Source organism: Zeus faber, assembly GCF_960531495.2.
Source record: "Zeus faber genome assembly, chromosome: 17".
NCBI classification, from domain to species: domain Eukaryota; kingdom Metazoa; phylum Chordata; class Actinopteri; order Zeiformes; family Zeidae; genus Zeus; species Zeus faber.
Genome location: NC_137204.1, coordinates 25,542,707 through 25,559,443, shown reverse-complemented (window position 1 = coordinate 25,559,443; position 16,737 = coordinate 25,542,707). Strand labels below are relative to the sequence as shown.

The 16,737-nt window shown below is 45.9% G+C and overlaps 1 protein-coding gene across 1 annotated transcript in view; it reads right to left on the bottom strand.

Annotated features, from left to right (window-relative positions):
• The window catches only part of whrna (whirlin a), a gene marked incomplete at both ends in the record, with an annotated part of 163,313 nt that overhangs the window by 60,518 nt on the left and 86,058 nt on the right, over nt 1–16,737 (bottom strand). Inside the window, one exon of the mRNA XM_080017523.1 lies at nt 13,609–13,734. Coding sequence (XP_079873649.1) covers nt 13,609–13,734 — 126 coding nt within the window. The remainder of the gene's footprint in view (nt 1–13,608; nt 13,735–16,737) is intronic.

Here is a 16,737-nt window from a genome sequence, read left to right as displayed (position 1 = left end):
CGTTCTCCAACAGAACATTTATTGGTCCTCCCCTGCCGGGACACCCGCACTGCGGTTTTGGTTTGGTTCCCTCTGTCTACGCTCACGTACGGTGCTGCACACCGCACCTCCGCCAGCACCGCCCCCCTCCCCGAGACCACCCGGAGGTGCGGCCGTTTCCGTTAAACATTCAATGGAAACTCTGGCGTTTTTTAACCTCCATCTCACGTGCCACCGCTGCCTCCATCGGCCGTGGTGCCGCACCGGGCTGTGTGCGGCGTTGAATGTGGAATACCATACGGAAGCAGCTGGTTCTCTTTAGACGACAGTCCTTCTTTGGTCCAGAATTGATATTTGGTCAACAATTGATCTTTAGACGACAATTGTTCTTGAGAGAACAACGGTTCTTTGGTCGATAAATGTCCTTTAGAGGACAATGCCTCTTTAATTGACAATGGTTCTCGGGAGAACAAAGGTTCTTCAGTTGACAATGCTTCTTTTATTGATAATGGCTCTTTAGCTGACAATCGTTCTTTAGACAACGATGGTTCTCGAGAGAACAATGGGTCTTTGACAGCACTCATTCTTTGGTCAATGATTGTCCTTTAGGCGAATTTCGTTCTTCAGATGACAATGGTTCTTTAGACAACAATCGTTCTTTAGTCGACAATTGTTCTCTAGACGACCAAATGTCCTTTAGAGGACAATGCTTCTTTAACTGACAATGGTTCTTCAGAGAAAAAAGGTTCTCGGGTGAACAAAGGTTCTTTAGTTGACAATGCTTCTTTTATTGACATTGGTTCTTTCGTTGACAATCGTTCTTTGGCCGACAATTGTTCTTGAGACATAAATCATCGGTAGTACCATTTGAAAAACTTGTTGCTTAGACACCAACGTTTGTACGTGGCACAACACAGCCTTTCGAAGAACCAGTCAGGAAACATTATTTTCCATCCGTGCCCGTTATCTACCCCTCATATTTATTCCTCTCTACCCCGTTTTATCTCCCGCTCTCCTTCCTTGTCCCTCTTCCCCCGGTCCCTGCGCTCCTCACAGCCAACCCAGAGACAATCACCGCGGCGCATTCTAACGATTCCAAAATCTTCCGCCATTGCTTCTAATTTCCACAAGACGGATTGATGGCCTTTAAGTGCATCATATGATGACGTCCCAAATGGCCAAAGCTAATTGTCCATCCGCTGCTCTATAGATCACTGCTGAGAGCCGCTTTGTGGTATTTTTAGACCGGCAGGGAGAATTCCCGCTCGCTGGCCTGTCGCTTTGCGGTTTCAGAGAAACGCCACCGGCACACCCACACTCAACAAGTCCTTCCGTTCTTCCCGCCTGAAATGCATCGCTCAGCTCCACATATGATAGGGATATCAGTCCTCCCCCAACCCGTCGTTCCTGTGATATGCTTAGATTCTCTCGTCCCCCCCGATAGGCGGAAAAAAACCCCAAGCATTTCGAACGTTTTGACTCGATGTTGTCGATTGGTTCACACTCGCCGCTCTCAGAATCGATGGCGTGAGTCCTGAGGGTGTGGGTGGTGCGGGTGGTGCAGCCGTGCCTCAGCCCCCTGGCGGCCGCGCTGAAGAACTGAATATCGAGTCAGGGCCTCTCGATCGCTTTGTCCCACAACTCCCTCACCGTTTTTACTATCATTGTTTTTTTTTTTTTGATTATGTTTTTTTTGTATTATCATTGTTTTTAACCTTCACAATCGTCGCTCTACAAGTGGAAAGGTAAGAAATACTCAGTTCTAATATGCTAAAACTGACCCTCTTAGTTGTACAAGACCAGTAGAAAGTAATTCTGAGCACTGATAAAGGCAAAGTGCATGCCTTACATTTCAGTTCAGTTGCCAAACGTTGTTTTCGGTATGGTTTTCGTGTATGCTTGCAAAGCTTATTTTCAGGCATTTTCTTACTTTGGCAGATTTTGGATAAAAACAGTTTAAAAAAAAGATGAGTTTGACTTCGGAAGACTTTCGAAATGAAGTTGGTTTATATACAATAGCATTACACAGCGCTACTACATTTATGATACAGATGAGATGATAGAAAGATGATACACTCCTGCAATGGTTTTTGTTAATCATTGTTGCCCTCATATATTATTTATAGGAAACATACTTATTTTGCAACGTGTACCTAGATTCATCATAGTTGGAATTATTTTATTGTACAGACAGATTTATTATTAAATTATATTATAATATAATTATAATATTATCAAAAATATTGATAATAAATCTATGTTCATGCACAGGCTCAGTCCAGAGTTTGAGAAGTAACTATTCACTCCCACTTTGTAATTTTTCCGCTCTGTCCCTTCTTCTGATATCGGGAGCCAAAATAATGCATTCGTTAAAGATTATGTTAAAGTAAAGTTCCTGTAAAGCAAAAATAAATGTGTTCTGAGTTTGTCACGCCACAGAATAATGTGTTATCAAGCACCCAGCCAAAATACAATAATTAAAAAAAAATATCTATAGCATAATACAATTGTGAGGAAAAAAAAGGCAGTTCCCTCTTTTCTGAGAGGCTGAGGTGTGTCTGCTGGAGGCGTTGAAACCACGCCCAAATGCGTGAAACGTTTACATTGGAGTAAACTCCATGTTTAAATGTTCGGCCGAGCACAGCAGTGTGTGTGTAGGAGGGGTATTGAAGGCGGAGCTCACATCTAGCCTGTGCAGAGGTGCCGGATCCAATGTGGGACTTCCCGGATCGTGTTCTGGCCAGATCCGGCACAAATGAAGCCCTATTTGCCAAACAAAAGCTCCGTCACAAAACTTCATTGTTCCGTATCCTGGCGCATCTTTTAAAAGCGGGCATTACGCAAATCCCAGAGCGGCCATACCGTGTAAACTACACCTGCGTATCACATAGACTACACCACTGCGACACATCCTCCTCCTCCGCCTCCTCCTCTCTCCCTCTCCTCTCTGATCTGCTTCTCCACCTCCTCCACCACCACCCCCCCCTCCTCCTCTCCTCACCAACCGACCCACACCATCGAGCATCAATGAGCCTGCGCAATCGTTGGGTCAACAGGCACGCTCGGCGTACAGTAATGGTACAGTCCACTTTAGGGGTGTCTGAAATCGTATTACAAGATTCCTCCAGGCGTGAATACGGCAAATACATTGTAATATTTACGATGAGGGGTAAGAAGGATATAAAAATGTTTCGACCCCCCCGACCTGTGTTTGCGGGGGGTCCGAGTCAGGGGGGCCAGGGCTAGACCCCCCGTCCAACCCCCCCATAATTCGAAACCGCGCATTCCTCTCGCATTCCGTCGCAAATGGAATGGAAGAGCAGCCGCCGCAGCAGATGGGCCATATCCCTCTATGACGCCACAGCTCGGCTCTTAATGCTCCGGGAACGTGGCGCTCATATCCAGGGCACTTGGAGCCGCTGCGCAGGGTGATGCTGTTCTTTGTGTGGGGGGAGGGGGATACGGGCGGAGAAAATTGGGCCAAAGTACCTGAACAGATGCTGAAAAACCGAGCGAGAGGGGGAGAGAGGGGGGAGGGGCGGAGGCAGTTGGAGATAAAGAGACAGGCAGAACGGTGAGACGGGGGCGTGGGGCTGCGCACGGCGGCGATTTGCCCCCCAACGCTCCAGGGGGCGATCCGGGGCGGTGAGGAAGCCCCCGGCCGCCGCCAAGCAGCCGCCGACTTTGACCAGTGGCCGAGCGGCGAGGCCGTTCGCGCTTTTTAGCCGCAAAGAAGGCAACGAAGGGGGTTTATGGGGAGCATCTGCTCTTCCTTTTTCGCCCCCGCCCCCGCGCCGCCCACTTTGCCGGGAGTCATAAATACACGCCGACACGTCGGCCTTTGAGTTGTTTGGCTGCGGCGCGGCGGGCGGCGCACTAATGTCCAAGCTATTTCCATTTCCCACAGCGGGACTCCAACTGCACTGCCGGGGGAGGGGGGTGGTGCGGGCTCCAGAGGCACAGCGGGGAACAAGGCGTTTTTATACCAAGGGGCTATCGTAGAGATGCACGGTTTTGTTTTTTGTTTTTTTTTGCTGTTTTTGTTTTTTTGGCACCGGGACATCTGTTATCACAAGGGCGTTTCAAAGACCAAACACCGGCAGGCGTGGTTTGAGGAGTGAAGCCGCCTCTTGCTTGTCTAAGCACTTTCCTACGCTTCCCCGCCCTTGCTTTCTCACATTTATATTCATCCTCCACAAAGGGGGCCCGGTGCCCGGCGGTGTTTGTCACCATCTTTACCGTGGCATTTAAATGAGGGCTCTCCTCCTGCAGGACGCCCTCCGCCGCACGGCCCTGCCAACGGGGTTCCAGTGCTGGAGGGAAAGGGGCAGTAACGTGTGATCTGGGCGTGCGTTTCAGTCCTATTTTGGGGTATTTTTCTGTTGTGTGCGCGTTGCGGGTGCACGCCCTGCTCCCTTCAGCGGGCGGGGCAGAGTGTCCGGCGGTCTTGACCGGACTGTGGATTCCCTGCTGTGCAACGTGTGACCGCTTATAACATCTGGCTCTTATAATGGAGCACTGAACACATTGTACATAGTACACAGGAAAAGACTTATGCATCATGAAATAATAATAACAACAACAACAATAATAATACTAATTATTATTATCGGTTCATGTTTTTGATAAAAATGGCCGTATTTTCATGTGTTTCTATGTCATCACTTTGTCATCACTTCACTTATAATTTTTCATGTTTCTTTGCAGAAATGCACCTGAGGAATAGCGAAATCAATTAGGACCGTGAATCGTGTAATTATCACAAAGGGATTAGTACTGATTGGAAAGTGATCGGCTAAAAATACCGGGAGCCCACATGACCACTACAATCGACTTAGGTTTGGCAGAGGAGGCGGCATGGGAGGAATATGCAAGAGAATCCAGCACTTTAATAAGATGTTTTTATATATAACTTTAAATGAGAAAATTAGCTGACCCCAGAAACTCAAGTTCCAGTTGTTGGTAAATACTATTTGCATACTATCTATGTCATGCATGTCAAGAAATAACTCCATTTATAGAATATATAGGTATAGAGGTATAATAAAATACATAGGTGTATAGGTCTAACAAAATATATATGTATAGAATATACAGGTATATACTGTATGTATAATATAATATAATATATAGGTATAACAGAATATATAGGTGAAATCTAATATATATTCATATATAAATAAATATATATCTATATAGAGTGCATTTCACAAACGTGAAATCTATGCATGTTAAGAAATAGCTCTATATATAGAATGTTTAGGTATATAGGTATAATAAAATATATATGTATAGAATATATAGGTATACATGTACAATATACTGTAATACATAGGTATAACAGAATATATTGGTATAGAATATTTAGGTGTAATATAATAAATAGATACACATTTAAAAATATATAAAGAAACATTTATCTATATAGAGCACATTTCACACAAGTCAACTCTCAATGCATGTTAAGAAATAGTTCTATAAATAGTATGTATAGGTATATAGGTATAATATATAAGTATTTAGGGATGATATGATAAATACAGTAGGCACAGAAGGTATATCAACTGGTATGTTTCTACTCCACTGTCTGTGCCAGAGCTCCCTGAAAACGTCACCCTGGTGGCGTGTGGCGGACGGATCCGCCACAGTTTTATATAATATACAGTAGGTTTAGAATATATAAGGATACAGGCATAATAAAATATAGAGGTAGAGAGTCGAACCTTTCACCACGAGACTGAACATTGACTGATCTTGTCCTGTGACTGAACATTCTCATCAGGAAGTAAATCACCTCGGGTACAAGAGCTGGACTGGACAGACCCTTAATAAAAGACATCACACCATGTGGAGATCGTCAATGAAAGACATTTCCTCGCACGTGGTACAGGAGGGTGGAGGGGTGATGGGGGGTCTATGCTGTAGGGCCGAACCATTTGGGAAAATGATCAAATTGAGATTAGGGAAAAAAACATTTTTTTTGAGACCAATATTGCGATTGCGATTAAGTATGCGATCCTTTATCTTCTTTTTTATTCACTAAACAAGCAATAAATCGTTCTATGGTATGAGCGACACATTATTGGATACAGTCAACATATAAACTGTTCTTTCCTGTTGGCCACGCCCACCCGTTATGATGAAATGAGATGAATTGATATGAATAACATATCTTTATTTAACTGTGCATTATTGATCGATTGTTATAACTTCAAGACTTGCAATTGTTCGAATCTGAAAATGAACAATCGAAGAAAATATTTTGTAAATTTTTTATAAAAATGTCTGCGCGCATACATCCACATACGCGGAGCGACCACTCCGTGTGCTCAGGGACAGCTTTATGCTCATTGAATAAAAAAAATATATATTAAAAAAAAAAAAAGGGGGGGAGAAAGTGTCCCCGTTACGCACCGCTTGGTTCCGTTCCGTTGTGCGGCTCTGTCGGATGAGGGGTGGCGCCCTCTCCATGCGCCCCTACGCAGTCGCTCGAAGACAACCTTTTCCAAGGCGTGCACGTCGGCCACGCGCTCCCGGGGGACGCCCCCGGCCGAGGCCTCGTCCCCTGCATCAGGAGGCGGTCCCCCGGGGGCCGTTCCGTAGCGGCCCGATCCTCCGCCCCCTCAAACAGCTGGGGCGGGTTAAAGGCAGAGGAGAGATTTCCCCGCGGGGATCAATAAAGTGATTCTTCTAAAGTATTCCCGGGGGAAGGGACGGAGGCTGCAGATCGGTCCGTAGATGGGTCTGAGGCGCCGTTCTCCGGTAAGTGGGGCCAACAAGCCACTGAAGGGGAGTATTAACAAGGATCGATACCTCGTTTGAAACAAAGTGAGAGACATTGTTTTTTGAGAGCGGCGACTTTGTCCCCCGCTGGGGAGATCCCCTCAAGTGTGGAGGGATTTCATATTCATCATTCATCACTGTAGAGGTGCACGTAGAGGTTTGAGGTCGGTATTTACACTGTAAAAGTCATTCAGCATCCAGTCTTTTTTTTTTTTTTACACATTCTAATTTCCCTCATTACGGAAATGAATAAAACTTTTCATTTGTCGAAGTGACTTTTTCTCGACGCTACTTTAAGTTGATCATTTCGCGTTTGGATGTTGTCCCTTGTGCATAAAAAAATAAGCGGTACTTGACACTGGGATTTTAAGGAAATTAAGGCAGGAATGACGACGAGAACACCCTTGGACTTGACCGTTATATCGTCAAATCCGACGATCGGAAGCTCCTGAATTTGCGCTGGGCTGCAGACCAGCGACAAAATATTGAGCAGGAAGTATTTAAGAGCATATGATGAAAACTGCAAAGTTACTCAGAATGGTGCGAGTACAGGATTAGCTATTATACATTAGAAATATTGTTTTTCATGAAGTGATTTGAAGGCAGCTTATTTTTAAGCTAACCTCGACATACACCTGACAAAGTCATGCAAAAAAACTGAAAACCATATCTAGAAGGCCGCTTCAGAGCGTTTATTACCGTTTTGCGATCAATAAAACACCAGTGATGTGGCAATGAGAAGCAAAACGCGATAATAATGAGAGGTAGCTTCACGTCTTAATTGAATTCAAAGAGTTAATTTTCTGCCAATTTTATATATTTTTTCCCCCCATGGTCCCCTTTTTCGGAATAATTACGCACACAATTTTTTTATTTTTATTTATCTGAAGCAAACAAATTAATATTCCTCAAAGTAAAGAATTTTCCAATTTAACGGCTTAACTTCCGCTTAATGCGCGTCGCGCTTTTTTTCTTTTTTTTTTTTTTTAATAACTTCCTGAGGTGAACGCGTGTTAACATCACTGCAGAACCTCGAAAGGAATTTAAAGTAAAACTACCAACACTCCTCCTCACACGCCTTGTTGTACACACACGCACACACACACACACACACACGCACACGCACACCACTTTGTTTTGTTCTTTCATTATGCAGGAGTGCTTTCTTATCACAATAATTGGAAAGTTTCCCCCCAAATTGAAATCCCCTCCCTCTTTTTCCCCTCTTCCTCCGTGCGCATGAAGAGCCTCCCAAGTCTCCAGGTCCTTAAAAACGCACCAGGCTTCATCTCCATGTCGTGCACGCACGCCGCTCTTTTGCTGCATGTGTTTAGCAACAACAAACAAAAAGACGAAACAGCTTCCCGTCTTTCCCCTGTTTCCCGTCTTTTCCAGCTCCGCTCTCCGTTCTAATAAAACAAACCCGCTGCGCAAACATGGCGTCATTTAAAAAAAAGCCCCCCGATGACGGGATGTCGTCGTGTGCCGTGGCGCTAAGACTCCCCTTCGCTGGAATTCAAACCGGCTGTCTGTCTGTCTGTCTGTCTGTCTAACTGTCTGAATGTGTGTGTGTGTGTGTGTGTGTGTGTGTGTCTGTGTGTGTGTGTGTGTGTGTGTGTGTGTGTGTGTGTGTGTGTGTGTGTGTGTGTATGTGTGTGTGTGTGTAGGTGTGTGTGTGTGCGTGTGTGTGTGTGCATGTGTGTGTGTGCGTGTGTTTATGTTTGTATGTGTGTGTGTGTGTGCGTGTGTTTATGTTTGTATGTGTGTGTGTGTGCGTGCGTGTGTGTGTGTGTGTGTATGTAAGTGTGCATGTGTGCGTGACAGATAGACGTCTGTCTATCTATCTATCTATCTATGTACACAAACAGATAGACAGACAGACAGATAGACAGACACACAGATAGATAGATGATAGACAGACAGACAGACAAACAGATAGACAGACAGATGGATAAACAGACAGACAGACAGACAGAGAGACAGACAGATAGGCAGACAGACAGATAGATGGATAGACAGATAGATTGACAGGCAGACAGACAGACAGACAGACAGACAGACAGACAGACAGACAGACAGACAGACGAGAACTCTTCCCACCATTGCTAAGACAGAACAAAGACAAGACTCGCATCCAATTAGCAGACTCCAGTGAAGCCACGTTGCCTTCTACCTTTGTGCAGCCGCCGTGTTGACATCGACCTTTACGCCCCCGACAGTGATGAAATCAAACCCAAAGGCCCCGACGCCTTGAACACGGCGCCTGGCAGGCCTGACCTTTCCCAGCCGCCGGGACCACCGCCGCAGACCGCCGCCGTCGCGGGGGCCGACAGGGGCCACGTTCAAGGGGGGTTTTAAGTCAGACGCCCAGGTTGCTCCGCTCGCGGGTGGAAGAAATGTACACACGCACGCACACACGCACACTTACATACACACACACACACACACATGCACGCACACACACACACATACAAACATAAACACACGCACACACACACACACATACAAACATAAACACACGCACACACACACATGCACACACACACACGCACACACACACACCTACACACACACACACATACACACACACACACACACACACACACACACACACACACACACACACACACACACAGACACACACACACACACACACACACACACACACACACACACACACACACACACACACACACACACAGGTTGTGAAGGTCGCAGGCCCAGAACCTTCCGTCATGATCCTTCTCAGCGACTCAAGCTCTAGAGCAGTTAAACAACGGACTTACAACGCAGGACTTTTTACAAGGCTGCCCACCAATGTGGTGGTGGTGGTGGAGGAGGGGGTGGTGCCGGATGGGAGGAGCAGGGGGTGGTGGTGGATGGGAGGAGGAGAAGGAAGGGGTGGTGGTGGTGGATGGGGAAAGAGGGGGTGGTGTTGGTGGTGGATGGGAGGAGGAGGGGGAGGTAGTGGTGGTGGATGGGAGGAGGAGGGGGTGGTGGTAGATGGGAGGAGGAGGAGGAGGGGGTGATGGCGGTGGATGGAGGAGACGGGGTGGTGGATGGGAGGAGGAGGAGAAGGGGGTGGTGGTGGTGGTGGATTGGAGGAGGAGAAGGAAGGGGTGGTGGTGGTGGATGGGGAAAGAGGGGGTGGTGTTGGTGGTGGATGGGAGGAGGAGGAGGAGGTGGCGTTGGGTGTGCATGTGTGTGTGTGTGTAAAAAAAGTATTTCCGTTTCCTGATCTCCTCTACGCTTCCTGTACATTGTGGCGTACTGAATGCAACGCTGCCCCCAGTGGACACGTGATGTTATACAGAAAAATCCACGCAAATCTTCTACTCGGCTTCACTCAACCAGAGAAAAGCTAGTTTTTGTTTTTATTGGGGGAGGGGGGTTGAATGGGAAGTGGTGGCCGGCACTTGAATCCAACCGTTTCTTTTTGGTGTTTTTCGATATCTCGATTCGTCACTATGATAACCTCTGCTTTGAACGACAAACTCGGCTCCGTTGACGGTCGCGGCAGCTCTCGACGGGACGTACATGCCGCCCGGCGTCACAGCGGCTGTGGGGGCGGGGTGTCCAGACATATTTTTTGGACCCCCTCCTCACCGCGCCCCACGCCGGACATTTTTGCGGCGCCGCACAATCTATCCCCCGGGGGGGGGGGGGGGGGGGGGGGGGGGGGGGGGGTTGCAGGAGTGTCCGTTACGCCCGGCGCTTTTTTTGTTTCATGCAGTAAGAAACGGAGTAGAATAAAATAGCCTACATCTCCAATAAAAAAAACCACTGCGCGACGGCCCCCCCACGCTTCCACCAGGAGCGTACCTGTGTGCGTACCCCCCCCCCCGCAACCTGCGCCACTCGCTCGTGCATCACTGATGGATCCCTGCTTCACACTCGGCTCGTGGTCGGTGTTTTGCGGAGGGGATTCAGCGGAGGCGCTAAGTGCAATGAAAATAAATAAACAAATAAATTGGGCTCTTTGCGCCCTGGCTCTGCTCCACCCTCCACCACCACAGCAGCCGCATGACTGCAGATGCCTTTTAATGGGGGGGAGCGTGCCTGCGTACGGGGTATAAATTGGTTTCTTCGACCTCTGGCATCCGGCGCCATCCGGAGGCCGCGCCGGGAGCTGAGTCAGCTTCGTTTCAGCCCTTTCCGCTCTTGCGTGCGACTGGCGGCGGGCGAGCGTCGCGGATACAGCGGCAGAAGACATGACAACGGCCTTTTTCAAAAGTGTATAAATGCTGCTGAAGGTCTTCAGAATGAGGCCGCGTCCCAGGTCCGCAGGCGTGAAGAGCCGCAACGGATTTACGATGAGGGTCCGTCTTCAAACCAAGCGGAGATCCCTCATTAGCGGGGAATGGAAAACACACTTCCGCAGCCGTGTAAAAAAAGGCGGGCGAACTTGACGAGGGAACTGACCCGTCTCGAAGGAGCTTTTCTTTGGTGAAAGCGGCGGATCGGGCCTGGAGGACACGGGCCCAGAACGCCACCGAGGTCGCAGGGATTACATGAAACGAACGACACAATTTTCCCATTTACTTGCAGTCGGCTCACGTCGCACCACACGCGCCGGCGCTCATAGCGTTGGCGATAAAAAAAAAAGAAAAAACAAAAAAATCTGGGTTTGTCGAACTTCGCCTTTTGACCCCGATCAATCCGTCAGATGAGCCGCAACAACGGGGTTTCAAGTCGTGGTTCTTATTTTCAACTCCCCCCCCCCTCTGGCGACAGTGCTGACTCAGCGGAAGCGAATCGCGGATGACTCAAATTTTTATGGACCCCGCCCCTTCCCGACGCTCCCCCGCGCCTCGGGAGGACGTCGAATGACGGCGGTTCACGGCAAAGCACAAACCGCGCGCGCCCCACGCGACGGGCCTCCGGGCAAGTGAAAAGCCGAGCCATTAAAGGCGTCCTTCAATCCGCTCCGCCCCGCTTCCCCCTCCTCCATCGGCGCCCCCGGCCTTCCTGTCCCGTCCTTGGAGGACCCCCCCTGGCCGTGGCAGATTCTCAGGGGGGAAAAAATGGACGACGGCGGCTGTCCGAGGGTCGGGGACACGGCGTTTCAGAAAGCGAAAGTATCGGGGGTGGTTGCGGATTCTCCAGCCCCCCCCCGTCCCACGAACCGCCGGCTGAGACGATATCAAACGAGGATAAAGTTGCCAGGGGGAAGCGCTGAGGAAAATGGGTCTGAAGGGAAAGGATTGTGCTCTCGGGCGACGGCGCTCTGTCGTCTGAGAGGGGTCGGCGGCGGCGGCGGAGGAGGAGGAGGAGGAGGAGGAGGGAAAAAGGAAGAGGACACGGAGGAGTCTGAACTTTAAGGTGCGGTTTGATGGACGCAGATCGGAACAAACTTTTAAACCGGACTCACTGGAGTGGCCTTTCTCTGTCATGGTTTTGAAACGCTCTTACACCTGCCCTCATTTTGGGTTTTCGTTTATAGAGCTCATCTTGGGCTAAGTGACGGTGGGCGTGGCCTCCAGGTGGACCAGGTCGATCTGTACTAAGACCTGCACCAGGACCGGGCGGAAGGAGCCCACGAGTCCTTCGCCACCCCAGTCGAGGGCTTCCTCGTCTAGGGCTGATTTATATTGAAGTCATCTTGAATGAAAATAAAAAAATAAAAAAATAAATGAAATAAAACATTATTATTTTCTTTTTTTTTTGCCAAAAAAATAAATTTAAAAAAGTTCTTCTTCTTACCATCGTTGAACACACACACACACACACAGTAATAAAAACTCACTAAAATATTGAATAGCAGAGGAGGGGACTAGACTCCTGCCCCGGCGTGCAGAACAAGAAGGGCGATGCAAAAATGTTGAAAAATAAGCGTCTCAATCTCAATCTGAAGTGAACCTCCGCCCTCGCGAGCGGAGTTCCGCGCGTCGCGGGTCCCGGAGCGGCCGTCCTCTGCTTTCCCCATCGCCCTTCTCCATCCGGCAGATGTAAAAAGGCGGAGGCCAACTGGTCGTCGCTCGTTGGGACGCGCGGCTGGACGCCCGCGGAGAGAACTTTTGTGTCGTTGTTGAAATCATCACCTCGAAGCGTCGCGAAAAACCCGTCGTTGATCGAGCCGCGTGCGCCCGGCACCCGCTCCCTCTGCCGCGGGCGAACATTGCCCTTCGAGGGACGTTACGCTGGCTCACGGGGAGCAGCCGGAGCGACGGCCAAACGGGAATATTTCGAGGGCGCCGGCAGTCTAACGACCCCTGCATCCAGGCTGTGTCTGGGATGACCTCTGACCCTGACCTTTCAGCTCCCTGGCCAAGGAGGGTCAGGAGAGAACAACAAATTACCACGTTCATGTACTTCTGCTGCACTGCATTCGTAGTATGGACACAGTGATATCCATATCGTAGTATGGATGCAGATATCATAGTAACGATACAGACATCGTAGTATGGATGCAGATACCATAGTATGGATGCAGATATCATAGTAACGATACAGATATCATAGTAACGATACAGACATCGTAGTATGGATACAGATATCATAGTAACGATACAGATATCATAGTATGGATACAGATATCATAGTAACGATACAGATATCATAGTATGGATGCAGATATCATAGTATGGATGCAGATATCATAGTATGGATGCAGATATCATAGTATGGATGCAGATATCATAGTATGGATGCAGATATCATAGTATGGATACAGATATCATAGTAACGATACAGATATCATAGTATGGATGCAGGTATCATAGTATGGATACAGATATCATAGTATGGATGCAGATATCATAGTATGGATGCAGATATCATAGTATGGATACCGATACCACAGAATGGATTCAGATACAGGTATGCTAGCACTGTATGGATGGGTACCTTGAGTCCACCGCATTCGGCGGCTGATCCTTTGTCCACGCCCGTGATGTAGATTCCCAGAGCGTACTCTGCCCCTCCTCGAATCATCAGCCCCAGAGAGCGACCGTCATCCAGCACCAGGTTGACCTGAGAGAGAGAGAGAGAGAGAGAGAGAGAGGGGGGGGGAGGAGAGAGAGAGAGAGAGAGAGAGAGAGCATCATGAACACACTCTTTGAAGTGAACATCAGTACTTTTGTGGTGACTACATAAGGAACAGATCCACTTCAATCTCCACATTTATTTCAAACATGTTCATGTTCATCTCATCTCTGTTTATTCTGACGCATCCTCACTTCTCTGTATTTATCTGTTCATATAATATATACATATGTATATAGTATATATAGTATATATATATATATACATACTCAACATTCTGGCTGTATTTTAGTTTGTGTTCACGTATTCCACTTATCCTCCATATTTTCTAAGAGGTAGAAAGAGAGAGGGAGAGATAGGAAGAGAGAGGGAGAGATAGAAAGAGAGAGGGAGAGATCAAAAAGAGAGGAAGAGAGGTTCAACAGGGAGAGAAATAGCGGCAGGGGCGGGGTGACGGAGAAAGATGGAGAGAAGAGAGGGAGAGAAAGAGAAAGGGAGAGAGAGGGAGAGGAAGAGAAAGAGAGAGAGAGGGAGAGGAAGAGAAAGAGAGAGAGAGGGAGAGGAAGAGAAAGAGAGAGAGAGGGAGAGGAAGAGAAAGAGAGAGAGAGGGAGAGGAAGAGAAAGGAGGAGAACAGAGAAGGGCAGTGGGAGGCAGAGAGAGAGAGAGAGGGAGAGGGAGAGAGAAAGAGAGGGAGTGAGGGAGAGAGAGAGAGGGATTAAATGAGGCAGAAAGTGGGCAGATGAAAGGAAGACGCTGCTGTTTGCTGTCCTCTGTGCTGTCCATCATCTTGCCCTTAAAGTGGGCGTTCATAAAGTAAAACTCCTTGTAATCAGATATTATACAGGACAAAGCCTCGATGTAACTTATGGTATTTTTTTTTTTAATAATTGGCATTTTAACGTATGGTTTATAGATAAATAAAAAAATAAAACAAACAGTGATAAAAATGTTTTTTTATTTTTCTTCAGTAACAGTAACATATTTATAGAAACAGTAATATGAATAATACATAACAATAATAATAATATTAATAAATATAGCTGCAGGCAGTAATACACAGGGTCCAGTTCAGTCGTGTTAGATACGTATTACAGTTTTACAGTATTACAGTTCTCCAGATTCTGTGCAACGTAGCACGAGTTACATTGTATGCATGTATTTTCAATATTATCAATGCACATAGATTCATTATTAATGTCTGGTTTTTGGATGGTGTTTAATTTTGGAAAGATGATTATTCCATCCATTCATTCAACTTTCGGCTATTTTTCAGCAATTTTTTTTTATTATTTACTTTAAACCGAACCATGACATTGTAATAACTCACATGTACAGCCTCAGTGAAGGCAGGTGACCTTGTGTCCCTTGTGCGTAAATTATGACGTATTTATGCTGGTTTATGTATTCACAGAGATTTACGATAGTAGTCTAACTTACGTAATTTTACTGGTGACTTTTTTCGTCAATCACATTTGAATAACATTTTCAATAAGTTTAGTTTCCATGAAATACGAAAAACCTTGTGTTTATTTCTGTTTGGATCTTGAACACATCACTTGAGCGAAAACTTGGCATTGAACCGTCTTTGAATTTGGTCAAATTTGTTTGTCTTTTCACGAATGTTTTCACTTTTCACTGCTCCCTATACATGCTGCTTCCATTTGGATGAAACTACAACCACAAGGATGTTTGTGACATACCGGTTCCAACAATAAGTAAATCGAAATTCAAATCTCTGAGAATTTTCCCTGAACAATATCAATAGGGGATCCAGCCCTTATAAAAATAATAATAATAATAATAATAATAATAATAATAATAATAATAATAATAATAATAACAATAATAATAATAATAATAATAATAATAATAATAATAATGGAGAAGTGATGCTCTGATGCTTTGAATGTGGCTTCTTCAGTGCACATGCTTCTTTGATGTGGGAGTGGGTTGAATTGATTCTCACTGGACCTTTTCAACTAACATTCAGATTTCAGCGGACCATAACTGTCACCGTTCCAAATCAAACAACCCACCGGCAATATTTCTATGCAGTATAAATACAATCTGAACGTGGCAGTGAGTGTTGCAGCAGAATGTTCCATATCAATTTCCATGTTTGTATTGAACTTCATTAAAATCCTTAGCTCCAAAATAATGAATCATTGCTTCAGTCATTATAATGTTAATGATTCCACATTATTCAAAAAATACTTTAAATATTAACAAACAAAATATTGAAAAAGTCTTACGTTTCAGAGGTTTAATCACCTGACGTAAAAGCGTGCACCACCAATGGCATTTATTGATTTATATTTATTTATTTAATTTATATTATGAACAGACAGTTTGTGAATAAATTACAATATTATACTGTATATATGTATATAAACTCATCTTAAACTCATACTTGTAACATATATTTATAATATGTATTTGATATATTTAATAATATCTATGAAATATATCTGTATATGATGAATTTCTAATTATTAATAATGAATTCATGTCATTTTATTTAGTTTGTTGCCTTTTCTGAGGTATTATTTGTCCTTTTGCTTTCTGTTTTCCATCTATGATAGACAAAAACTTTTGTGTTGAATTAAATGAGAAGAAAGCGTCTAAACATTGCAATGCTTTCAGTTTACATTAGACTGTTTATAATTATTGAAAACACTGTAACATTGAAATAAGACACAATGCAGTGTATAAATAAAGAACAAGGAAAGGTGTAAATTTAAAAAAAGTATTGTCAGTTACTAAGTTGTGTCGGTGGTTTTTCTATTTTAATCCATAAATCAGCGTTCTGGAAGCAGCAACAACAGCAGCTCCAGGGACAGAACCATACATCTCACGGGCAATTTCAACTGTGGCCACAGGAGCCTTCCATCAGGCCCCGAGGGAGGGAAACAAACCGCTGGCTCAGCAGCTTCCTCGTCGGTTGTGCTACAGGAACACACTACAGAGCCACAAGTCACCGCTGGTTTCAA